Raw genomic sequence first — 25,803 nt, 5'->3', positions numbered from 1 at the left:
ATATATATATATAAACTAATGGCGAGCGGCAACTGAACGGAGTTTTATTTTCCTTTGAATCATAATTACAAAAATATTACTACAATACTCCGTTAGTTATCTCTGAGGAAACTAGCTCATCTCTCTATTAATTACTCACAGGCATGGTTCTTTTAATTTCTTTTACTACTAGTTCAAAATAGTTAACTACCTGAAGAAGTATAATTAAGCTGCTGAACTTTGAACAAATTTTATAAAACTTCGACAATATTATCATATCTTCTATAATACCAACCTCAACTAGTTTAGAATTATATACTGGACATAGTTGATTGACTGGTGGTATACTTAATCTATTGGAGTATTAATTAGTGTTAGTATTTGTTATCAAAACAACACTATCAAATTCACATGCATTAGTAGTCTACTATAAGTACCATCTTCTGTAGAGAACTTCAATAGGCAATCATATCCAAGATTTACCAATTCTTATAAGGGCATTTACAACTTACATTGATCAGTGTTCATGTATCAAAATATCATCTTTCTGGAAATATACAATGATTCACACGTTTACTCTGCGAGATCATACATACACTCAAATTTACGAGGACATCAAGGCAAAGCTAAAAAATCTTGGATTTTCAAATCGAGAGTAATCAAGAATTCTCACCTTTTCTTAGATTCATGGACCCAATTCAATTCAATGGGATCCTGCATTCGCATTTTCTACACCAAGAACGTTCTCTAAAGCTCTTTTGACCTCTGATATGCATCTGGTTTCAATTACTTGTCCTTCAAAACTTGATGCAATCTATGTGAGAGAGCATTTCTGACCTCATTAGTTCCAAAACCCCGTAAATTTCCATGGACTCATTGTGAGAACCATCCTGGGAATAAAAGAAATGGGGTTGGTTCCGCACTTCTATCCAACTACATCCCCCGCTTTTCCTCAGTCCTTTTTCCTTCATTTGTTTTCTCATGTTTAAGACATCTAACCATCTGCCAGCTGAAGCATAAACATTTGACAGCAACACATATCCTTCAGGGTGCTTTTCAGCCAGCTCCGAAATCTTTTCCGCCACCCTTTCTGCTATTACCTCATTTCTGTATGTTTTGCAACCACTTAAGAGAGCTGCCCAAGCTTGAACTTCTGGTTCACAAGGCATGTCCAAGATGAACTTCTCTGCTTCAGAAAGACGTCCTGAACGAGACAGCATGTCCACTACACAGGTATAGTGCCTATCGTTCGGCTGTATATTATAGAGCTTTTTCATTGAATTGAAGTAATGAAGTCCTTTATCTACTAGACCACAGTGGGAGCAAGCAAATAAAACAGCTAAAATAAGCAGCTCATTAGGTGTAATGGACTTGGTCCTTTCAAATTCTTCAAATACAGCAAGTGCTTCCTCTGCAAAGCCATTTTCTGCAAGCCCTTGAATCATAGCTGTCCAGGAAATCTCGTTGCGTTTGGGCATCCTTTTGAAGATTTTCGTAGCGCTTTCAACATCTCCGGATTTGGCATACATGTCCACAAGGGCAGTGTCGACAAAAATGTCAGAGTGAAAACCAAGTTTAATTGCCTTACCATGCGAGTTCTTCCCCCTTTCTAGTGAAGCTAAGCTCGCACAGGCACATAAAACACTAGAGAAAGTAGATTTACTTGGTCGTTCTCCAGACAGAAGCATCTCACAGAAAACTTCAAAAACCTCATCAAATTTTTCATACTCTAAATAACCTGTTATTAGTGAATTCCATGAGATGTTATCTTTTTGGGGTATCTTGCCAAATAGCTCCTTAGCTTCTTCAAGCTGGTTATTGAGACTATAGCCACTAACCAATGAATTCCAACAAACAACATTTTTCTCCAAGATCGTGTCGAATGCTACATGTCCATCCTTGGTGCTTCCACATTTGCAGTACAGGTCAACAAGTGAGCTACCAATGTAAGCATCTCTCTCCATCCCGATTTTTAATATATGTCCATGAACAATCTTTCCCATTACTAAAGCTTGCAGGCTGGCCAATGCACTGACTACGCTAGCAAAACATGACTTATTTGGTTTAAACCCCTGCTGGACCATGCAAATGAAGAGATTCACTGCCTCTTCTGCATCACCACTCTGACTGTACCTCGAGATCATTGTACTCCAAGAAACTTCATTTCTTTCTGGCATCTCACCAAAGACACGACGAGCTTCTACCAATTCTCCCATCTGAACATACATGTCAAGAATTGCTGTCCACGAAACTACATCTTTACACTGCATCCTATCAAAAATTGACCTAGCTGAAACAGTATCATTTAGTCTCAAGTTAAACGTGATCAAAGAATTTGAAACTGACAAGTTATGTTCATAACCAATCTTAACAATCAAACCCAATACACACATTCCTAAATTAAAATCACCCAACTCTCCACATGCTCTAATAATGGAAGTAAAAGTGACAGCATTAGGCATAACTCCAGATTGAAGCATCTCGAGAAACAGCTTCATTGCTTTAAAACTTAGCCCATTTTGAACAAGCCCACTGATAACTGCTGTCCACGAAAACAGATTCTGAAATGGGTTTTTCTCAAAGTACAATATTGCCTCTTCAACTTTTCCAGACCTCAACAACCCCGAAATTATAGCAGTCCAAGAAACTTCATTTCTCTCAGGCATTTCCTCGAACAGTCTACGAGCTTCGTGCAGTTTTCCCCATTCAATATTAGCAGTAATAAGACAATTATGTACAACTAAGTTGAACCCCTCAAACTCCTTCAGCATCTGATTAATTTCATTTGGCTTTCTGGATTTAAGATACATAATAAGCAACTTAGCGGCAATGTTTTTCTGTGATGACACACCTTTTTTTATCAAATGCCCATGAAACACGGCCCCTTGGACTATTAATCTCTTTTCAATGAAGTCATTCAAAACAGAGACGATCTTGTGTACATTATCTTTCAAGTTTTCTCTTGAGTTGGATAAGAGAGACCTCATAACACTTCTCATGCTGAAAGTAGGGACTTAACTAAGGGACTCGAACAACCAAATTAACAAAAGACCTCAAAACACTTCTCATGCTAAAAGTAAGTACTTAATAAAGAGACTCGAACAACCAAAGTAACAAAATGCATTGAGATTACACAGAGAAACTTCATTAGTATTGCATTAAACCTGGAATTAAAGAATCTCACTGCTTCTGTAGTACAACCCTACAAGAAAGAAACTTGTAATAGAATTGGCAGGGGCCGCGCGAACGCAGGCCCCCTCCGCAACAAATTATGACGTAGGCTCAACCACTTGGGTCGACCTTAGGCGGGCGCCCCTTCAATGTGCAATGAAGGTCACCAACCTAGGCCATGGGTCTTCATGATCGCCCATTGACCCCGTCCAGGTAAGTATGTATCATGGGTGTCCCCTCCTTTATTTTTATACCTCTCCAGTACCTTGTCTTCCATTGTTTCTGCCGATGTGGGATAAATATCACATACACTGTTCCGCCCCTTTTTTTCCCCTTATAATCTTTTGTATGTTTTTGTAATCTCTTTATAAACTGCAAATTCAACAGTAGATTATAAAATACGAGTATATAACTTTTTGAAATCTGCCAAAATGTTTGAGATTTACAGAACTTTTCAATAGAAAGGATCTCCATTTTCCATTAGTCCTACCTTTTGTTTGAGTAGTGAAGGTGACGATTCACAGCCAAGTACTGACTACTGAATCAGAACCCAGAATCACTTCGTCCAACTTTATAATTCGTTTTTTCTTTTACTCAAATTCTATGTTATTAATCACAATTTTATGAAAATGCAGCAGGATGAATTACAGGCAAAGCACATGCTCGAATTGGTGAGCAAAGATGAAATTTTAAGTTCTGCGTCATCCATTTTTGCACATAACTATGTATAGTGCCAAACTCAAACACAGATAGCCACGGTATAGAAGCGAGGACGGTCATCATAAATCAAGGATTCTAAAAATTTCATCATGGAAAATGAACATTCTTCTTATTGACAAGAAAAGCTAAATACAATACCCAACAATTTCAGCTACAACCCATGAGAATAAAACTTTGTTGATTTATGGAAATGATTAAAGGAAGACACTACATCACAATTATTAGACTGCAATACTCTCAAACCAAATGTTTCGAGGAATAGAGAGTAACCCACCAGCACCTGATGGGCAGCTATGAGTTCATTCAGTAAGAAACAAATGATAATATACAATAGTTAAATGATTAACAACAGACGAGGATAATCAGAACCGCAGTCCAGAACTCGCAACTCTCCATCAGCGATGGGGTGTAACTAAGCATCCTCCAGTTGATATTTGTATTTGAAATGCTATTACCAGCTCCCAAATATCAATGTCCTCGTAGTAACTTGAGTTTTGGGAGATAATTGAACCTACTGCCAAGAGGCAGTAACTCAGCATTCAGACCCTAATAAGTCAACTGGCATAGGTAACAAAGTCTCTCTACATAACAAAGTCTTGCTAAGCTTCACAAGTATGTCACTGGCGGAGCTGACATTTTCCAGTTTCAGCACAAACTGAACACTCATCTGCTTTCCCGGCAATATGACTTAGGCAATGATTGATCCTATCATTCACAACATCCTGTAATAACAATCTTCAAGAATTAGAATTTTAACCTACAAACTTTCTATAGAAGAATTTCAATGAGAAAACATTTAGCTGTTTTTAAATCAACCTTCTAGGATTAAAATTTCAACCAAACAGCTTTATTAAGGAAGGATGTCAATATGCCAAAACCTCTGACCATCATGGTCTTTCCATGAAACAAAAGTTTGCTAGTTACTTGACCAATAAGAGTGTTGGGATTAAAATGGGATACTGTAAGGCCATTGTCACAAAAGAAACTCACATTGAACAAAGTATTCAGTAAAAATGAATTCTGATACAAGTGCCAATAGCCTAGGAAAGAAAAGGCAACTGCAAACCAATTAAAATAACAAAAGCCCTAGTTAGGCAAGGACTGCTATAGGGCCAGAGAATAAGGAAAGAGGGGAGTTTGAGCAATTATAAGGGCAAAAGTTTGAATGCAAACAGCGGAGTAGGAATAAACTAAGGTTTCAATATTGTTGGATGTCATATGTAAATCAAAAGAAAAATAGTGAGAAAGTAAAGCAAGCAAAAAAAGAAGTCTTACAACAAGTAATTCATGAAGGCCAAGAGGTGCTGTAATGACATATGGTACTCCTGGATGCTCCTTTGCAGCTTCAGCTGTTAATGAAGGAATATCCTGAAAAGGGAAAGATCAAAGCCTTTTCACCAAGGTCCTTGGCTTTAACTCTGATATCAGGTCAAAACCTAGCACTATACATCATCGGCAAATTCTACATCAGCTAGCACAACTTGAGAATTCAGACTACATAAAAAGAAAGATACCTGGTTCCAATGTCGTCCAGGAGAAAGGAAAAAGGGGCTCACAATAACTCGACGTGCTCCTTGTTGAACGCATAAACTAAATGCATCTCTGATAGATGGTTCTGCTAGCTCCTTAATGTCATAAAAGATATACAGAGCAAAATGAAAGTTGCAACTTTTTGAGAGTATTAAAAGAAAGGACAATAGAGATATTAACATGCAAATATTAGGATTTTCTTACTCCTAGCACATTCTTAGTCCTATTGCCACTTCCCAACCACCCACCCTTAAAGGGATCCCTTTATCCTATCAATCTTTGTTTTATTTTGCCAGATTTTCTCATGAGATATTTTAAGATGATTTCTCATACGCAAATTTATATCATTTCTATTGTTTCTTTTCTGAAAAGGTATGCTTTTGTTGTCTTTCCTTTGCTTTTGCTCTTTAACATCCAAACATACTGCAAGACTTCTCATTTCTTACCCTTCTGCACTGCAGTTTTCTTTCCTCGACAGTATTCTAATCCCAAACAGGGTACAAAAACAAAGATAAACAGATAAGGAATCAAGAAACCACGGATCATACAGCAAGCTCTACAACAAAAATCATACAAAGAAGGGGATAAAACATTCTTACCATGTGTGCAGGCTCCACAATGGGGTATTTGGTTCTCTCTCTAAACATTGCTACAAATTCATCTGACAGTTATCATCAAAACTACAACTATAAGCAAAACTTGTGATAAATCAGCAACAAAATTGAAAAAAAAAATGAAGGGTGCCAGAAACTAACTTAGCATGAGATTGGACTCTTTTCTACGGGACCCATGATCCACAATTATCACTCCATCGCCTTCTTCTATCCCCTTCAACCCCTCCCTACTTGAAGTAGCCATACAATACCTCTGAGGTAAATATCTGGATTTTGAAGGACCCTTATGCAATTTTACAAATTCAGGAACTGCAATTCCTGGTCCTCTAGCTGGGTATATACTGGTTGAGCTTTCATCATTTCAACAACACAGAAAACATCAATTTAATCATACGAACTATCAGTTAAATATGCCTTATGAACTACTAATACTAATCAAGAATAAAACTTCTATGATAATTACAACATGAAGAATCAGGAGAACACAAGAACTATAAATTACCTCCTCAAACTAAGATGAGATTGTAAAGACAACGAATCCATTCACCTTCTTCCAACACCGCTTCGGTTATTCTTCCATTTTCAACTGACTCAGTAAGCCTTGATTATTAAAACCCAAACATAGTAGGAGGAAGTGCGTAAGCCCATTTTTGAATGGCGTAACGGGTCACAAGGCCCACATATCTTCTTTTTTTTTCTTGAACTTGAATGTCATAATTCGAGGCTGTACATTAATTGATAGAATTTTGGGATTTTTTTCTTTAAGTATCTTAATTATGTCATTTTTCTACTGAATCATTAAATTATTTATAATTTGTTTTAAAATATCGTTAGTTGATTTTGATCGATTTTTTATTGTAAATGACTTAAATTGTGTTCGTATTATAATATTTTTTATTAAAGAATAAAGACAAACTATGTTAGTATCATTTATTTTCTAATTTGTTTAAATGACTTGAAGTAAAACATAATTATTCTCGAACATTTTCACTATCAATTGGACTAATGAATTCTGGAACAACATATATATACTCTATCAATACCCTTCAAAAATTTGATTTTCACGTCACCCAATGGTGTTTGTTTAAAAGAAACAAATTATGGCGGTTCAACAATTCAATAGGAAAATGTCATAGTTGAGATACCTGAGAAGAAAAATCCAACAAGTTTAAAAATGTATTTATGTATTTGGCCTTGATATAATAATACTTTAAAAAATAGCTATTAAATTTACTTACTTTTTATTTATTAACTAGTCCAATTCAGTTCAATTTGGGAAAGATTGTCTTCAATTCTAACATGTTTATTTAATTAAACATTTCAAACTCAAACTACTTAAATTATCATATAATTAAATCCTTTTTAAAATTTTTTTTTTTGCCTTAATTCAATAATTTAATACAAAATTGTTGCAGAATTTAGAGAAGACTGAATTATCATATAATTAAATCCTTTTTTTAAAAAAAAGTTTTGCCTTAGTTCAATAATTTAATTTAAAATTGTTGCAGAATTTAGAGAAAACTGAAGATGAAAACGTTGCAAAGTCAAAAATGTAAGAATTCGACGATGGTCATATGAGATTCTGAAATAAATTACAATGATTAAAATTAAACGAAAGAAAAAACTCATAAGAATCGAGAGTTGAAATTATAGACAAAGTAGAATCAAATATGTATCAAAAAACAGTGCAATGTAATATTGATCCGAGTATGAGAGGAAGAATAGTTTACTGAAGAAGAAAGAGGGTATTGAGAGGATAAAAACGAAATAGTTTATGTGTTCACCTATTAACATTCAATCTAGCTTGACATATAAAATAAGAAAATCTTAGTATTAAAAAGATTAAATTATCCCAGCGTTGAAATATATTGACATTTAGTATACATGCTGATTATCATAAGGGGCATCCCACACTTCTAATTAATAATTAATAGTAGAAAGAAGAGTATACTTTCTTTTATATAGATTATATACCTTCTTTATTTTATTTTATTTTACATCTTTTAATTTTATTTTGAAATGAAAATTAAAGTATAAAATATTTTTTGTTATTTTTTTTGACGTTTCAAAATTTTGAAGACCTAAAATTGACATTATCGAGATTCTTAAACTTAATAATCTAATATGTTATTTCAAAAACATTTTGGGAGTAGAAAGGGGATCATGAACTTTTTTTATTTCATTGGAGAAATAGTCTCCTAACAATGTTAGTGGATGATAAATAAATTATTCAAAACTTATAATAGTGTTATTGTCACTTCCAGCATCAAAGGGGTGCGTCATGTGCATGTGAATGCACATCACAAATAATACTTTTTTTGTGTCACGGCATGCAAAATTTATTAAATTTTTATATTTATATTTTATATTGAAACTAGTGATTTTTTACCGATATTACTAGTCCATGTTCCAATTAGTGATTTTTATGGGTACACATTTAAGTGAGTGGTGGTAAAAAAAAAATTGAAAAAGAATATCTTCGTTATTGTGCCAGAGGGTATTGTTTTCTCAAATACCTGTACCTTAGTCTATAAATTAATTATGGTTATTTATTTTTAGACAAGAAAACATAGAAGGATGAAAATTAAGGGCATCAATTATTAATGAAGTACTCCAAAAGAACCAACAAACTGGCAGGCTTACCAAACTAGTACTATTAATGAACTAAATAAATGTGTTGGTAATGCTACCTTCGTATTACATGCATTTCTCGATCATCTATCGAGAGAGATAACAGTATAGCCAACTAACACGTTACAAATTTACACTGAATTAATATAACACGTAATTTACATTAACTTTTATTATCTAATCATAATTTACTTATACAAATTCTAGACAGTTTTGGAGCAAGGATTTTAAAAAGAAAAAATGAAAATCCCATAAATTTTTGGTTAAAGTAATTCAACAGGTTAAAGTAATTCAACAATTAGAATGCATAAAGAAAAATATTGATATAATCTAATATATTGTTTTAAAAAAATAAAAATAGATTGATATATTTCTTTTGTATCATGCAATTAAAAGGATAATTGAAAATACTTATTAATTTTAATTCTGAATTTCTAAAATGATAATTTTTTTAATCAAAATGACTATTAATTTAGAACAAAAAATATACAATATTTGAACGCTATAAATTTAATTATACTGATGTTATACTCTCCCTCTGTTTCTATTTATATGTCATTCAATTTCAAATTTCACGTTTCTTAAAAACTATGTAAGTTTATCGTTGTATTCTTGTCTGGTGTTCTCTTAAAGTCAGATTTTAAATCAACGAATATACGTTTTTTTTTTTAATTAATTAATTTGATCAATGCACATACACTATTTATTTAATTTTTATATGTTGATCAGATACACAATTTTAAGATTAATAATTCTCATAGTAAAATAAAAAAATAATATTATTTATATTTTAAAAACGACATATAAATAATAACGGAGTGCGTAAATGTTTGTTTTGGGTTGGTGTGCGTTTTGTTGTCTCATCAATTATCTCCTAAGCAAGTCAAGCACCTAGAGGAACATTAGTTGGCCTTAGTTGTGCAGTAACTTTCAAACATGGATTCTATTACTTCATCATTGATGTTTTCTTTATTTTTTGGTTGAAAACAAGTCAATAAATATTTTTTTCTTCTTTAATTAAATAGGAGATTATTTTGTTGTGTGTTTGATTGTAAATATTACCTAATTAATTGTTAAAATTATTTTATCTCATTATTTCTATTATTATAATGACCAACTTATATATCCATTAGCCAAATCTTGAATTCCATATATGTTTCGTAATATTTAAAGTGTATTAATTATCTTCCTATTTGAAGCAAGAGTGCAGCTATTTAATAATACAATAAAAACTTGCCATGATTTTTTTATTAAATGAGTAATGAGTTGTTATTTTATAGTATTACCTTGTGATTATTGCTATTTTCAGTTTTTGTGGTTATGTACTAATTAAAATGTGTTATTGCTTTAACAAAAAATAATAAATTTTTTATTATTTTCTTGATTTCATATTAGTTCGATCTCTTTCTATTTTATAGGATGTTTAAAAAATCATGACATTTAAAAGTGTAAAATATAAAGTACTCAACAAATATTGAAAAGTAAAATGTCTTTAAAATGGAGGGAAAACTCAATAATAAGAAAGGTAAATCTACCTTATCTTTAATATTAAAATCGGATTTTAAATTTAAATTCACATATTATAACATAAAATTTCAAAAACAACATTTTCAATAACTTTTATTTATATGTATAAATTTAAATTCGAAACCTTTAATAATGAACAAAATCGAGAATAATCTACAACTACCCATAGGGGGTAACAATTTATTAATTATAATTGGAACTTAGTAGACATAGGGTGAAAACATTCGCTGAAAATATAGAAAGCTGCGAAAAATAAGAAAAAAAAAGATAAAAGGAGATCAATTTTGAGTAAAAGCAAAGTAAGTGTGCAGTGGCCCTCAAAGTGGAGGCAGATTTGGTGGCAAAGAGAAAATCGTTTCGCCATTAAAGCAGCCATTGAAAAGGGATTCTCATTCTCCCTGCAATTCACGCAATCCAATATGTATTAAGCTTATCTTTTACTCACTCAATACTACTTGTAAGCTAAGTCAAGACTCAAGTCAGCCCTTCACTCTCACTCCATGTCCCTTTCTTCTCTTTAATAATACAGTGGCGGATTCATGTGAGGTAGCTCTGAATTTCTTCCCAGATCCTTTAATTTCATCTCATAATTAATTGTATTTCCACACCTTGGATCCATTTAGCTACTGAATTGCTTTTGAGATCTTCATGGGTAAGTGATTATACTCTACAAATTTATTTGAAGTGTGTGGGAATATGGGCTTGAAATTGATTCGAAGATCCAATTCCCAGAAATCTCAGCATAGATGGAAGATAAAAGTGTTTGCTATGATGTTATTTGTTTTCTTCTTCGGGACTTTAGTGTTAATGGAGACACAGTATAATAAAATTAGAATGTTAGCGTTGCTGTCTCCTGCTCCTCAACTTCAAAACCCCAAAATTGCATTTTTGTTTATAGCTCGGAATCGTCTGCCTTTGGACATTGTTTGGGATGCCTTCTTTCAGGTAATCAATTCATTATGTGGCACTTGGATTTTTCCTGTTTTTTTTCTCTCTTTTTGTCGCCTTAATTATTTTGCTTGTATTATTTCCTTTAGTGTGAATTCTTGATTATTTTTTTTTTGTTTACATTGATTACTTCCTGAGGTTTCTCATTTTTTTTGGTAATTGGAGTGATTTAGGATCTTTTAACTCTTTACTAAGTTAATTAAAAGTGCCATGAATATATAAACTTGCAATATTAGTATAGTTAACAAAGTTTATATCTTTATGCCAGATGTTTTCTTTCTTTCTTTTTTCGTGGGGTGGGGTTAGTGGTACCTGGAATCCTGGATCCTGCTGAGATCACAAATCATACAGAATGAGCAAAACAGAAACACCATTTGCTTCTTTGTTGGAATCTTAGTAACTCAGTTGATTTTAACTTTACATCCACTTAGTAATTTCCTTCCCCATTTTCCCTTCTACTATAGCCAATTTCAAAATTCAAAAAAAAAAGAAAGAAGAAGAGGATATGCTATTTCCTGAGTGCTCATCTTTCTTTTGCTAGTTTTTGTGTTTGAGTTTAGTGTGATATTTCCTTTTTCAAGAAGAAGGATTGTCAAATATGATCTTTAATGCTTGTGTTAGTGGGCCGCGGAGCTTTGTGATTTTTTAGTTTTATTTGACTATCGCCAAGCTCCTTAAGCAATTGTACTTGCTGCTCAATATGCTTTGTTTTGATTTCACTTTCCTTACTTCTTTTTGGACTGTTTTTCGTTAGGCAAAGGTCTACCGGAAACAACCTCTCTAGGGTCAGGTCTACGTACACTCTACCCATACCCATTTTATCCGACTATGCTAGGTCTGTTGTTGTTGCGAAGCTTCGTATTCAATCAACTATCCCATAATCCAGTCTAGTTGAGATCAATGATATGAATCCTTTTCTCTATACCATTCTATTCAGGCTCATTACATTCTAACATTAAATAATTTGCCTTTGAAGGAAAAGTAGATGTCCCTAAAATTGAAGGTATTTCTAAAATTCACACTTACACTGTACTGATATAAATAATATAGAATAACCATTATAAAAGAACTTAAAAAAACTCCTGAAGCCCCCGACTTAATGTTAGATTTTTTTTCCTTTCTGAGACTTGAAAACAAGTATAATAATAATAATCAAGCCTTAATTCCTATTAGCTGGGGTAGCCTATCCATATCCATTGCCTCATGTTATGTTCCATTGTCAGTTAAGTATGTATTGATTTTGAGGAATTGTACATCTTTTAGACGTTATTAGCAAATCCTCATAGTTGGAGAACTGTTGCAATATATCAGCTATTTGTTCATCAGCTACACATGGGTTTTAATTTTGATCCCCCACGAGAAGTTACCTGAGTGTCCTTTGAGAGCAGATGAAATGTGTTTAGTGCTTAGGGTACATTCGGTTGTCTCTCCAATATACATATTGATGTGCCTGTAACTGTTTGCTGTTGACTCTGATTTTATTCTTTTCCGCAAATGCTCCCACTCTCCCGCACATGCTTGCCACACCACCTTTAGGTAGACTCAGTGAGCTCCCCTCTTAGACCAAAATCTTTTGCTTTCGAACTCTTGCTAGCTATGTAGATTTTTATTTTGTGTGTGCGTGTTTTGCAGGGTGATAAGGAAAATAAATTTTCAATCCTGGTTCACTCACGACCAGGGTTCTTATTGAACAAAGTAACGACAAGATCAGCGTATTTCTTGAATCGCCAAATGAACGATAGTATACAGGTTTTTTTCTGCTTCTGAATGAAAAATTCTTGTTATAGCATCATCATTATTAAGTCTAGTAGGTAGGTAATCTATCCATTGAGTTTCTGTTGCTTACTTCATCCAATTAATAGCATTTATGATAGAAATACATGTGCTGCATTGTTGTTTGGCTCATCAAAAGGAAATCTATTTGGGGGGAGGGGGGAATGAAAAATTCTTGTTGATAGCATCATCATTAATAAGTCTAGTAGGTAGATAATCTACCCATCGAGTTTCTGTTGCTTACTTCATCCAGTTAATAGCATTTATGATAGAAATACATGTGCTGCATTGTTGTTTGGCTCATCAAAAGGAAATCTGTTTTGGGGGGGGGGGTGGTTCCTTTCTGTTTTTATTTTTGGTAATTAATATTATTTATTAACCACCAAGGGTATTTCTTTCTGGTTCATCTATAATACACACTGCAGCCTGGCTACTCTTCTTTCCTGACACCTCATGCGGAGTTTATAGAACATTCATGAGACTGGTGTCAAAAAGTCATACACGTTCCCTTCTTTATGTTATGACTCTATATTTTGATTGATGAACTTATTTATAGCAACATTTACATTTTCTTTTTCTCTTTCACATGCTTCTTATGGCCTAGCAATATTTAGCAAGTGTCTTTTCCTTCAGGTAGATTGGGGAGAAGCAAGCATGATCCAGGCAGAGCGCATTTTACTTCAGCATGCATTGATGGATCCTCTCAATGAACGATTTGTTTTTCTTTCAGACAGGTGAGATATAATTTCCCTTAATATCTTCATTTATCAAATCTGTAGCATAACTGACTCATTTGGATTTACTGGTTAGCTTAATTGACTGTTGATTTATCAGAACCATAGTGGTAAGCTACTTTTGCAGGCATGTACCTGTTAACCCTATTAGTTTTCTAAGCTAAGTGTTTGAAATAGTCAAAACTCTGTCACAATACACTTTTCAGATAATGATTTAGGTTCGGATCATTGAGCATAATCATAGTCCACATCAGTTTTTAAACAGAACTTGGCAAATTTTGTCTCCAACATTGATATATCTGCAATAATATCCATCATATTACCATTTCTGTTGCAACTGTCATCTAATTTGTTTCATGTTATTTCAGTTGCATACCTTTGTACAACTTCAGCTACACATATGACTACATAATGTCTACGCCAAATAGTTTTGTTGACAGGTGAGAAACATTGATATATCTCTGTTCTTTCTCGAGTAAATGATTCATTCCTGTAGATAAAATTCAAGTAATAATAAAGCTCCAGTTCTTTCACTGAAGGGCACTAGTCATTCTCAAAGAACTGTAGCTTCTGAATCCATTATTTTAGCCAAATATCTAGCTAGCATCTTACACTGATTAGAAAAAACACAGCCAGCATCTTACTTTCACAAATTAAAATGTGGAACCATTTTTGTGCTTCATTTATCTAACTGTCTCTTGTTTAAAAATGAAAACAGTTTTGCTGATACAAAAGAAGGCCGCTATAACCCCAAAATGCATCCAATTATTCCTGTTCAAAGCTGGAGGAAAGGATCTCAGGTATTGGTCTGAAATATGAATTCTAACTTCATGAAATTCAATGTAACTCCTGAAAAGGAAATTCTCAGAGGAGAAAATGGAGCAAAAAACCAAGGTGTATCTTTCACTTTTACTAGTTGTATAGCTTACTCTTTTCATTTTGACGTCTTTTTGCAGTGGGCTGTTCTAAACAGAAAGCATGCAGATATTGTAGTGAAGGATGAAATATTATTTCCTATGTTTCAGTTGCACTGCAAGGCAAGTTACTTTTTGTTTTGGAAACCTACCTTTACTGTTATTCCAAGACCCGGAATACAGATTTTGGTTTATGATACTCATGGATGGTCGTGAGTTCACAATGAGCATTACAAGACAAGTCATCTTAACATTTTTTTATTTTCAATTTGGGAAAAAAAATGATTGTCCTTATATTTTTAGATGGATGGAGACTAGGCAATAGAAAAAACATTGTTAAATTTAAGAAAATCCACTGGTAATAGTTTCTTATGTGCCTCCAATTTGCTGGTTGAACAAGTATAATGTCTACCCTCCTAATGATACAGGAGTTAACTACCCTGATGAATGCAAAAGTTCTGAATTTCTATGCTCTCATTGCATACCTTCATATTTTTGTGGAGTTCACCATAATTACATTATCATTGTGCAGAAAAAACCGCTACCTGAATTTTGGCGGGATCAGTATGTGGTGAGTGTCCATGCTGTTTGTGTATTTCTTCTCTTCTATTGTTTGTTGATCTGTTGACTTTAAATTTTACTATAAGATCTTGACATGCTATACCAATCTATAAGCTTCTTCTTCTTTATACTGTTGAACTGTTTTCTATAAGTCTGTTCACTTTTGCAGCCTCCAGATACATCCAAGATTCATAATTGTATACCTGATGAACACTATGTCCAAACTCTGCTTGCTGTAAGTTGTTTTTTGTGATCTAAACCCGTCTTGACAACTTGATTCTTTGCCCTAAAATATTACTGATTTCACTTCAAACAATGATACTGTCAACAAAAATTCCTTTGCATGCACCATTGGTAGCATAATGTAATTCATTCTCTTCAACAGCTCACTTCAAGTTTGAACTGATTGACAATACATTTTACTATTTCATGACCTGGTTGAGTACAAATAGTGTTAAATGTTTATGAAGAAGTAATTGCTAATATAATAACCTTGGCAGTTGCATTGTATTTGTGTCTTTACCCCCACAAAAGAATAAGAGAAGAAAACAACTAGTACGCCTGAATCCTGACTATATTTGATTCGGCTATCTTAATCCTCCTCGCTATTCATGTCAGACATTTTAAGCCTGTCGAAGGCCAATATTTATTCAAAAAATAAGGTTACCGCATCTTGCACTGTTAGTTGAGTTCAGCTAGTTATAAACTCGTGTAGGTTTGTTTCAAGTTTGCTGTATTATTATATCATATTAATAGGCTGGCTAATTACTAACTAGAAAAGTTATTGACGGACGGAATTTCAATAATGCAAGAGGCAACGAGGCATAATTGTTCTAAAATGTAACCTAAGTTTTCATTTGATACCTTAGAATCAACCTTTATCTATTTTTTATTTCATTTTTTTCTGAGAAGCTTTTCATTTAACATAGCATGCAGGACTTGAAGTGAAATTACACGGNAAAAAAAAAAAAAAAAAAAAAAGAGAAAAAAACAAGCACTATGCCTAAATCCCAACTAAAAGAAGAAGAGAAGAAAACAAGCACTATGCCTAAATCCCAACTATGTTAGATTCGGCTATCCTAATCCTCCTGGCTATTCATGTCGGACCTTTTAAGCCTGTCTAAGGCCAATATTATTTAATAAATAAGATTACCTCATCTTGTGCAGTTAGTTGAGTTCAGCTAGTTGTAAACTCGTGTAGGTTTTTATATCTCATTAATAGGTTGGGTAATTACTAATAGAAAAGTTATTAATAGATGGAATTTGAATAATGCAAGAGGAAATGAGGCATAATTGCTCTAAATGTAACCTAAGTTTTCATTTAATACCTTAGAATCAACCTTTATCTTTTTTCACTGAGAATCTTTTCATTTAATATAGCATGAAGGGCTTGAAGGTGAAATTACACGGAGGACACTGACTCACACTGCATGGCTTATTTTATCCTCCAAGGAGCGTGAACGAAAAGGATGGCATCCTGTTACATATAAATTAGCCGATGCTACTCCCATGTTAATCCAATCTATCAAGGTACTCTTGGTTCTTTTCAACAAGCAGATTAGTAGGTTATCCAGGTCTACTAGCAGGAAACACGATGATCATTTGGGAGAAAAACATTTCAGAAAATTATATCATTCATATATCGACAAGAGGAGAAGATAATGAGAAATAGTAATCCCACTCAGCAATTGACCTCCTCTTTGTCAGCAATTGAAATGCGCATGATTGTCTTACTATATATGGCTGAATTTTCCTGTGTAAAATGATGAATATGCACAAACCTTAGAGATCTATTGGATTTGACAGGACATAGACAATATAAATTATGAGACAGAACACCGGAGAGAGTGGTGCACCAGCAAGGAGAAACCTGCCCCTTGTTTCCTTTTCGCCAGGAAATTCACACGGCCTGCAGCTCTGAGGCTTCTCAATATGGTTAGTGCCATATTACCTTCATTGTAGCTAAAAAATCAGTACAATTTATCTTTCAGTTGTTTTGTTCCTTTTCGTTTTCTCTAATTTTGTATCTGGTTCCATTTTTGTGGATGGTCATTGTGTCTCTAGCAGTCTGCGCTTGGACTTTACCACGAAGAAATAAGCAACGTTTGACACCATGGTGAAATGAGCAACATTTGACATCTACAGTACTGTACCATCTAGCTATTAGAAGATATAGAAAGTTGACTAGCTACAGAAAATTGTAATCTAGCTGATAAATGGGGAAGATGTGTAAGTAGAAAGAAAAATTGTTATGCCAATTTGTATATTTGTAAAATTTTCCTTTATACTCAATAATGTTTGGTCCTATATGTATGTAGAGTGAGCTCAATCCATTAAATTATTGTTCTATTTTTGTTTCCACGTAGTAACGTCATTTTTATTCGTTAGTGACAAACGGATCACATTGAAAATAGATTGAGCTAAAAAGGATTGGATAAGACATGGATGGAGTAAAAAAATATATACAGCTAAGTCTGGTTTCTTACTGAGTCATTCTTTTTTTGAACAATTCTGAAATTTTGCAAATAAAAAAATTAGTTCTCTAAACTTGATGATTTAAGATTTTGAATAAGTTTATGTTTTAAACACGTTCGATGATTTCTTTTGAAGTGTTTGAATGTAGGGTTAGACTCGGCATGCTGTATTATGATGCATTGATGATTGCTGATGTTGTTGGTTTCAAACTTTTGAATGTGTTTTTAAATGAAAATTTCGACTAACAAATTTGAGAAAAAAAAATATTATTCTTGATTTAATTTGTTATTGAAAAAATAATTTAATATGAATTTAAATCAAATCGACGTTGAATTTGGTTAAAACTCAAAGAGTTTTTTTAAATTGAATTAAAATTGCATCAATTTGACAAAAAAATAATGATTATTAATATATTGGAGTCGAAAAACCATGTTATTAAGGCTTTTTTAAAATTGTTTTGTTTTTTATACAACTTTTGATTTAATCCAAGCGAATAAAAGAATCATAAAACTTATTGCCTAGGATATTTGTTTTGTAATGAGTTGTAACTTCGCTTTAGTTCCCAAAAATGATAAGTTACTGAATAAAACTTACATCAAGCCAATACATATATAGTATGTGTTTAAAATTTATTTTAACTAATCATTGTTAATTAAAATGTTTTTTCTAAATTATCTCTTAATTAAACTCAAAAAGATAATGATTGCAAAATACATTATTATATTATATATTTATAAAATACTTTTGAAGTAATGATTGTATAAAATCTCGATCTCTTTATTGCTTATAATATTTCTTTATTGTATATAAGTTGTAATTTGGCTTTAGTCACATTTATTTGTAAAACTTTTAAGTAGTTTCTGAGTAAAAATTTATAAAATTATCTTTTTATTTATGATTTTTAAGCTCTTTGTAAAATGAAAAGTTATTTAACTAATATAGGACGAAGAAATACATGTTAAGGTTCATTATAGAATTTATAAATTTTAAATTCAAATTATCCCATCTCCCGCGGAAAATTCAAGCTTCTAATATATCACGCTTTTTTATATTAAAAAATCATATTAATTTGATATCCGTAGTTGAAAATTATCGTGTCAATTTAACAAGTGCATAAGAAATTATTAATTTATTTTTATGAAGATGAATACGTTTAAATTTAAATAATTTTATATTTAGATTTTATTTCATTTAAGATATGCAAGAATAATGCACCAGCAGATTGAAATGATATTGAAAAAAGTTGACTATATTAAAAGCTCAAAGGTGGTCAACAATTATAAAGACTTTTTGGCTGTTGTTTTGTTTGTTAGTATTAAAATAAAAAGGAAAAAAAAACTAAATACAATTAAGATAGTCAACATCAGTAATTAATCTAATAATTTTCCTTTTTAGAAATTCAAAGCTTCATTACATTCAGATTTTCTTACTATTATTATTTAAGAAGCTTAATATGAGTTGGTAAAATCCAATGAACTAATAATCAACTAAAAAGTCCTATCATTCGTCATCCGCACATTTACCATTTATCATTGAGTAATCGTCTGAGAATGCCGAATCAGGTGTCACTTTTGGGTAGGAAGGATCCGTTAGCGACCGTATGGAAAGCAGCGACCATCCAAAGCAACTTAAAAAAATCTCAATATGCTTCTACCAACGTTCTATCATCTCTTGGTTTGTTCTCTAAATTTTTTTATTTTAATTTATTTTATTTGCTTACCTATCAAATCTTCCTTTTTCTTCTTTATGTGGAAATAGATGATGTTTTTTTTTTCATCTTCTGAGTCTTTTTTGTTTGATTGTAATTTCATTTAATTTGATAAATATTTCTTCTTTTATATTAAATTAAAAAAATAATCTCTTTTTCAGTATATGATGAATGATTTCATGTTATGTTATGTGTTTTAACCCTTCAGGCGAATTTATTAATGAATTTTATTACTCTAAAGTTGCCTATAAAATCAAATGTCAGAAACATAAATGAGAATATATGTATGTAGTAACTTGACACAAAATGCTATGTAGTTTCGATTTTCAATTAAAGTTCTGTGACTTCATTTGGTGTAGTAAATTATTCACGCCGCTATTCATATTCTTTCCTGACAATGAAATTGTTTTCATTTTAAATTGTTATTTTTTTAAGATAAAAATTTATCAACACTTTATAGCAGTTTCTAAATGTATTATATAAGTGTTGGGAATTAAACACACAACACACACAAATAATCTAGAGAAAAGAGAAACGGAACACAAACGGGACACACAAGAATTTAACGTGGTTCGGTTTCCCTACTCCACGACTGTAAAAGGAGGATTTTATTTCACTTGTGCTACTTTCGAATTACAAATACAAGGATCATATTTATAGGAAAACCAAATAGTTAACCTAGGGTTTCAGTAATGGGTCGGGCCGGCTCACAAGCCTCCACAAAGCCCAACAATCTCCCACTTGGAGGCTTGAAGAATTTCAACTGCCATCCACTTAGAACACTTGTATGTCTAGTAATCTTTTTCAACTCTCTCCTGCTACAGCGGCCTTCTCATCAGTCAACTGAAAGGCCCGTTGAAGCTCCCCGAAGCTTCAACACATCAGTCACGGCTGAAACTGCCCTTGACTCGTCCTCGGTCCCTACCGGCTCCCACTTGAGACACGAACTGCCGGATCCTAGAACTCCCTGAGAACAAACACTCTCCATACTCAGCAAGAAATTTTCTGGAGACGTATCAACAGCTGGAATACTGGTTCTCTTGACCCACTGTCTTCTAGGAGCCTTGGCTGAAGCACGGCCGGTGCTCCCACTGCCACAAACGCCTCTGACTGGTCTTCCTGAACCTTTCCTTGCTCGTTCATCCTGAATCTGACCTGTGGCTCTGGGTTTCTTTCTTGCAAAGACAACCTTCTTCTGCCCACGAGATTCTGTGAACCGGACTTTGTTTTTCTTCTGAACTGGGACGGTCACTCCCTCAGACGGTAATCCGACAATATACAACGATCCTCTTTTTGTTCCACGAGCCATGACAAGATTGCCCCTCACGACCTTCCACTGCCCATTTCCGAACTTCACATGATGTCCCTGTTCATCCAACTGCCTAACAGAAATCAAACTTTTCGTCAAGCTTGGAACAACTCTGACATCCTTCAAGGTCCAGAAACCGACTGGCGTCTTCAGCACCATGTCACCCATGCCCGTAACATCAAGAGCTCTATCGTCTGCAAGCCTTACCTTTCCAAAGTCTCCAATAACCAGATTCTGCAATGCTTCACTGCTGTGGGTAGCGTGAAAAGAAGCACCAGAATCCATGACCCAGGAATCCACATTGCTCTCCGCGCAACAGATAAACAAATCCTCGTTGACGCTGTCTTCTGCAATGTTGACTTGTTTGTCTTTCTGGCATTGATTCCTGAAATGCCCCACCTCCTTGCAGTTCCAACATGTTACACCTGAGCCATCCCGAGCCTTTGACTGACTCCTTCTTCGGTTCCTGCTCCCACTACCTCTGTTATTTCCTCTGCCTCTGACGACGTTTAGCATATCACCTGATGATTCTCCAGAACTCCTTCTTCTGACATCCTCGCCAAGAACGAGATCACGAATCTTCTCAAAGGTGAATCCATTAGGTCCCACTGAACTGGCAACTGCTGTAACCGTTCCGGACCAACTGTCAGGCAATGATGATAACAGTAGTAAAGCTTGAACTTCATCATCGAACTTAATGCCAACTGACAAAAGTCTGGCTAAGATCGAATTCAATGAGTTGATGTGCTCGGTAACTGAACTGCCTTCCTTCATCTTTGTGTTCACCAACTCTCTAATCAGAAAAATTTTGTTTGCTGCAGATGGCTTCTCGTACATGTTAGACAAGGCTTCCAAGATGCCTTTCGCTGTCTTCTCCTTAAGAATGTTGAACGCAACATTCTTGGTCAACGAGAGTCGGATAACTGACATAGCTTTCCGATCCAAAACTGCCCACTCTGCATCAGACAATTTTCCTTGCTTGTCACCCAACACTACGTCCAAATCTTTCTGAACCAGCAAATCTTCAATCTGCATCTTCCACCAACTGAAATCTGTACCATCGAACTTCTCAATTCGGAACTTCCCATCTTCTGCCATCTCAAAGGACTTCGGCAATTCCCTTAACGGCGTCTACAGACAGCGGGCGGCGATTTGGACGATGCTCACGATCTGGACGCTCGCGGCTGGATCTGAGGCTCCTCGACGCGGCGGCCACTGGAACGGCGCGACGGACAGCACACGGACGACGGCTGTTCGCACCCTGCGCGGTTCTCCTAGCCGGCTGCTGCTTGAGGTTACCCACACGGTAACGGCGGCTACTCCTCCCTGCACACAGTTCTTCACACAAGAACCCTAGGTGACAATTTCTCACAGTTTGTGTTACAATGTTGTTGAAACCTCGCTCTGATACCAATTGTTGGGAATTAAACACACAACACACACAAATAATCTAGAGAAAAGAGAAACAGAACACAAACGGGACACACAAGAATTTAACGTGGTTCGGTTTCCCTACTCCACGACTGTAAAAGGAGGATTTTATTTCACTTGTGCTACTTTCGAATTACAAATACAAGGATCATATTTATAGGAAAACCAAATAGTTAACCTAGGGTTTCAGTAATGGGTCGGGCCGGCTCACAAGCCTCCACAAAGCCCAACAATAAGAGGGAACATAATGTATTATATTTGAATCAGACCATGTTTTTAAATGCTTATTAAGCTTTATTGGTATATTCCTGCTCGGTCACCGCACCCATGTCAGATCCTCTAAAAATAGTACTAGTTTTTTAAGGACTCGACATACACATTTTTGAAGAGTTGTTATATTCTCTCAACTTATCATCACTTTTCGATCTGATAACCCATAAAGAGCTTCATCTTGGGAATAAAACAAGATTTCAAATAGGGCAAGAAATATATAGCAGTAGCTTTGATAGGCTTATAATTATGAAAGTGTTTGCTTAATGATTTGAAATGTTTGTAGAGCTCATCAAGTCTCCGGACACACCTTTTGAACTGAGACAATCTGCATACCTACTGTTTGGAGTGGTCCGGATACACTCTAAGCAAGTAGAATACTTTCTGCATGACTGCAAAGCTCTAAAAATGGGGATAAGAAAGGCAATTTTGTCAACCAAAGATGCTGCTCATGCACCTTACAACTCCATCACCTTGCCAAAAACTTTCAAACTTGATTCCTTCGACTTTGAAGATGATCTCCACAACCTTAATAGGTAATGAAACGTGTATTTATCTACGACTATTTTAGTTTTAGTCTGCATATAACTCTACATACATGCATTTTGATTGACAGAATTGAGGATACGAATCTAAAAAATAACGAAGACATAACTTTGCAAGGTATGTGTTTTTCTTCTTGTTTACTTTATTTCCTATTTCATTATAATTAGTAATGATACTTTAAAACTTATTTGTCACATATATATAGATGAAATACCAGTGCGAGAAGATCCTATACTCATTGGTGAGGTGAGTTCATCTTTTTGCTTAAAGTGTAGATATATATATTATTCTACACTGGTAACATCACTTTGATTAAGAGCTTGTTTAATTTTTACAGGACGTAGATGAACCGGAATTTATGCTTGATGTTGTCCATGATCATCATGATCCCCTATGGGATGATCATGTAATGGACCCTGATGATGATTTGGAAGAACTAATGACCATGACCGACAACGGAACTGCAAATCTGGAGGTGGAAGAAATGTCAGAAAATGAAGAACCACCTTCTGTTATTTCCGCAGATCAGGTTCAAGAATTCACTATTAATCCACATGATATATCATTTGGTGGGTGCAAATTAAAACTCTTAATCTTAAACTCAAATTATATAAGTTACTATAATGTATATACTTTAATTCCCTATTTTCATGCATGGATATTCAGGACATCAATCAGCTGATCATTTAGTACTTCAATCAACACCAAAGCGAATGAGAAAAAGACGAAAGCTACTCATTGATGCTGAAACACAACTGTATGTTATTGTCAGTTTGATATAAATAAAGATTTTTCTTTAACCAATTAATTAATCTTTCTGACAATGTTCAACACTTTTACAGTGAAAGTAATATGCAACTAGGTACATTGAAACGTCGGAGAAAGAATGCTCTTTTGTTTTTTTTGATGAATAGATCGAAACTAAACAAGAAAAGTAGAAAAGATGGAATGTCATTTGAGCCTTTATTAAATGGTAGGTCTATATCTCAAAAAAAATTTAATATTTTTTAAAAATAAAAATCTAATACTCTATGTAAATTTGTAGGATTATGTGATGATCTTCGCAACATCTGTAAGGAAGACATCGTTTCGACGAAACTCAAGATGGCTTCCTCACAGGCGGAGGAGGAGCAGGATCATGCTGAACCGAGTGATGGATATTCCCCTCCACCTGGGAACGACATAAATTTGTTGTCAACGGATGATTTCACTCCTTCGACATGTTACAAAGAGGATACCATTATGTCTGACATTCATGAGTTTGATAGTTCTGCTGAGGTATGTTTGCTTCATCATTGAATATTGAAGTATCAATTAACTTCTCTAATTATCTAGATAGCAATTTAACCAAATTTTATATTATCTAGAGTAATATAATTATATCTGGATTTTGAATATTATATTACTCAATGAAGAGATTTATGATTTTTTCTATTTTAGGCTAGTATTTGTAAACAAAGAGTTCTACTACTGACATTGCCACGAGCATATCTAGAAATTTTGAACCCTAAACATTTGTTATATATACTTCATTGTTACCTGTTTTACATCTGATAAATCGATAGATACTGATGCAGGATTTGAGTTTTCTGGATCAAGAAGACAGGACTCCTTTTGGTGAGCAAGGAGGAACAACAGCGTTTGACACATTACCTCTAAGAACAAGGTATGTAAAACATATTCTTCTCATTATATATATATATACTATACAGTTAACTTTACTGGATAGAGTAATATATATATGTTTGTAGAACGGTGGCTCGATTTTTGCAAGAAAAGTCACCCATCTCAGAAGATCTCAACCTAAACACAATACTTCAAGGCAAAAACAAGAAAATGTGTGTCCGAATGTTTTATGAGACTTTGGTAATTGTCTTTTACTATCACTTTTTAGTTGCATAAATGAGAGGTTCCATTTTGAGGAATTATTTTATCAGATTTTTCTTGTGTTTCCTTCCTTTCAGGTGTTAAAGAATTGTGGACTTGTCAATGTGAGTCAAAATGAATCTTATGGTGATATAACTTTAAAAGTTACTTCCAGATTGAAGGAACAACTTTCAACCTCAAGTTTTTGAGATTTTTATATAGAGGTAATATTTGCGTCATACTTTTTAATTACCGCTGTGTTTAAAAAAATCAAAGATATATACATTTCTAATATACGCTTGTACATGTATGTATATATATATGTTTTTCTAACAAATCTAATCTAATATTTTCTACGTAATGCAGTTAAAATCATTTGGGAGACAATACAGGCCTTCAATAACTATATGGGAGTAACAAATAGTTTCAAGTATATTTGCTTATAAACAAGTACAACTTATTTTGTAGCAATAAATTTTCAATCTTCCTCAGTATTAAGCCTATTCCAGTACTTTAAAAGCAAAGCTAAAATGCTTTCAAATCAATCAAGTATTTTCGTTGAATGTTTTAAATAATGAATTATTATATTTATATTTAGGTTAAACGTAAACATTTTTACTTTTAGAATGTGAAATCCTTTTACAACGACAAAATCCAATTTGTGTGTGTGTTTTTCTATTTTAAATAGAATATGGTAAAATTTGTTTCTCATATTACCATAAAGTTACTCATATTACCATTACCATGTAATGAGGCTTTTTCTATCATACCAATGTAGCTTTTCCGATATAGAGTGCTACTTCGATACCAATGCTTAAATGAATTAGGAAGAACGAGAACATCTGATATGATCTTTTGATATTGATCCACTTTCCTTTATCCTAAATGGTTTGGTTTATGTGGAAAGTTTAATTAATCCGAGAGATTGATGCATCCAAACAAAATAGACTTGGCATGAAAATTTTCTCGAATAGATTGGTCGTATATTTCTTTTATTAAGGTGTAATAGTTTTGCCTACCCACCCTTATTTAGTTTGGGTTACTACCATTGCTTAGTACTACAACTTTAATTTAATTATTTTGTTGCTTAATTTTG

General features: G+C 33.8%; 4 protein-coding genes and 1 non-coding gene across 7 annotated transcripts in view; 2 read left to right on the top strand and 3 right to left on the bottom strand.

The window, feature by feature from the left end:
* Positions 1-3,379, bottom strand: part of LOC107010152 (DExH-box ATP-dependent RNA helicase DExH17) — a 12,890-nt gene extending 9,511 nt beyond the window's left edge. Inside the window, exon 1 of the mRNA XM_027914221.1 lies at positions 780-3,379. Within this exon, the coding sequence (XP_027770022.1) occupies positions 780-2,978 (2,199 nt within the window). The 5' untranslated portion in view covers positions 2,979-3,379. The remainder of the gene's footprint in view (positions 1-779) is intronic.
* LOC114076242 lies at positions 3,211-3,371 on the bottom strand. The gene has a single exon (XR_003577114.1). It is a non-coding gene; the product is annotated as a U1 spliceosomal RNA (small nuclear RNA).
* A 573-nt stretch (positions 3,380-3,952) lies between the features above and the next one.
* On the bottom strand, positions 3,953-6,691 carry LOC107008700 (sirohydrochlorin ferrochelatase, chloroplastic). The gene is made up of 6 exons (XM_015207838.2): positions 6,517-6,691; positions 6,156-6,364; positions 6,000-6,061; positions 5,385-5,495; positions 5,146-5,238; positions 3,953-4,592 (listed from the first exon to the last, which is right to left on the bottom strand). The coding sequence occupies exons 1-6, from the start codon at positions 6,555-6,557 to the stop codon at positions 4,488-4,490; spliced, it is 621 nt and encodes a 206-aa protein (XP_015063324.1). The 5' UTR covers positions 6,558-6,691; the 3' UTR covers positions 3,953-4,487.
* A 3,746-nt stretch (positions 6,692-10,437) lies between these two features.
* On the top strand, positions 10,438-17,451 carry LOC107012023 (glycosyltransferase BC10). 3 transcript variants are annotated; one of them, XM_015211739.2, is made up of 11 exons: positions 10,440-11,117; positions 12,753-12,869; positions 13,527-13,627; positions 13,996-14,067; positions 14,346-14,427; positions 14,584-14,664; positions 15,074-15,112; positions 15,272-15,337; positions 16,483-16,632; positions 16,909-17,037; positions 17,170-17,451. In XM_015211739.2, the coding sequence occupies exons 1-11, from the start codon at positions 10,869-10,871 to the stop codon at positions 17,209-17,211; spliced, it is 1,128 nt and encodes a 375-aa protein (XP_015067225.1). In that variant the 5' UTR covers positions 10,440-10,868; the 3' UTR covers positions 17,212-17,451. The 3 variants fall into 3 exon arrangements, with proteins under 3 accessions (XP_027770676.1, XP_015067225.1, XP_015067224.1); XM_015211738.2 differs by having other exon boundaries at positions 10,441-11,117; positions 17,167-17,451; XM_027914875.1 differs by lacking the exon at positions 15,272-15,337 and having other exon boundaries at positions 10,438-11,117; positions 17,167-17,451.
* Positions 17,452-22,703: 5,252 nt separating this feature from the next.
* On the top strand, positions 22,704-24,916 carry LOC107010151 (sister chromatid cohesion 1 protein 3-like). The gene is made up of 10 exons (XM_015209400.1): positions 22,704-22,831; positions 22,912-22,958; positions 23,047-23,087; positions 23,179-23,410; positions 23,508-23,598; positions 23,684-23,814; positions 23,887-24,119; positions 24,419-24,507; positions 24,593-24,707; positions 24,806-24,916. Exons 1-10 carry the CDS (start codon positions 22,704-22,706, stop codon positions 24,914-24,916), a joined length of 1,218 nt encoding a protein of 405 aa, XP_015064886.1.
* The last annotated feature ends 887 nt before the right edge of the window (positions 24,917-25,803 follow it).

This window comes from Solanum pennellii, chromosome 2 (genome assembly GCF_001406875.1).
Source record: "Solanum pennellii chromosome 2, SPENNV200".
Classification (NCBI taxonomy): domain Eukaryota; kingdom Viridiplantae; phylum Streptophyta; class Magnoliopsida; order Solanales; family Solanaceae; genus Solanum; species Solanum pennellii.
Note: the sequence above shows the minus strand (reverse complement) of the source record. Positions and strands in the feature narration are given on the sequence as shown.

Coding starts and splice junctions, on each gene's coding strand:
- LOC107010151 (XM_015209400.1), top strand. CDS start 22,704: ATGGGGATAAGAAAGGCAATTTTGTCAACCAAAGATGCTGCTCATGCA. Junction 23,599..23,683: donor ATTGATGCTGAAACACAACT/GTATGTTATTGT, acceptor ACACTTTTACAG/TGAAAGTAATATGCAACTAG. Junction 24,708..24,805: donor GAATGTTTTATGAGACTTTG/GTAATTGTCTTT, acceptor CCTTCCTTTCAG/GTGTTAAAGAATTGTGGACT.
- LOC107012023 (XM_015211738.2), top strand. CDS start 10,869: ATGGGCTTGAAATTGATTCGAAGATCCAATTCCCAGAAATCTCAGCAT. Junction 11,118..12,752: donor TTTGGGATGCCTTCTTTCAG/GTAATCAATTCA, acceptor CGTGTTTTGCAG/GGTGATAAGGAAAATAAATT. Junction 15,338..16,482: donor ATGTCCAAACTCTGCTTGCT/GTAAGTTGTTTT, acceptor CATTTAATATAG/CATGAAGGGCTTGAAGGTGA.
- LOC107008700 (XM_015207838.2), bottom strand. CDS start 6,557: ATGGATTCGTTGTCTTTACAATCTCATCTTAGTTTGAGGAG. Junction 6,365..6,516: donor TCTCATCTTAGTTTGAGGAG/GTAATTTATAGT, acceptor AAATGATGAAAG/CTCAACCAGTATATACCCAG. Junction 5,239..5,384: donor CTGGACGACATTGGAACCAG/GTATCTTTCTTT, acceptor TTCCCTTTTCAG/GATATTCCTTCATTAACAGC.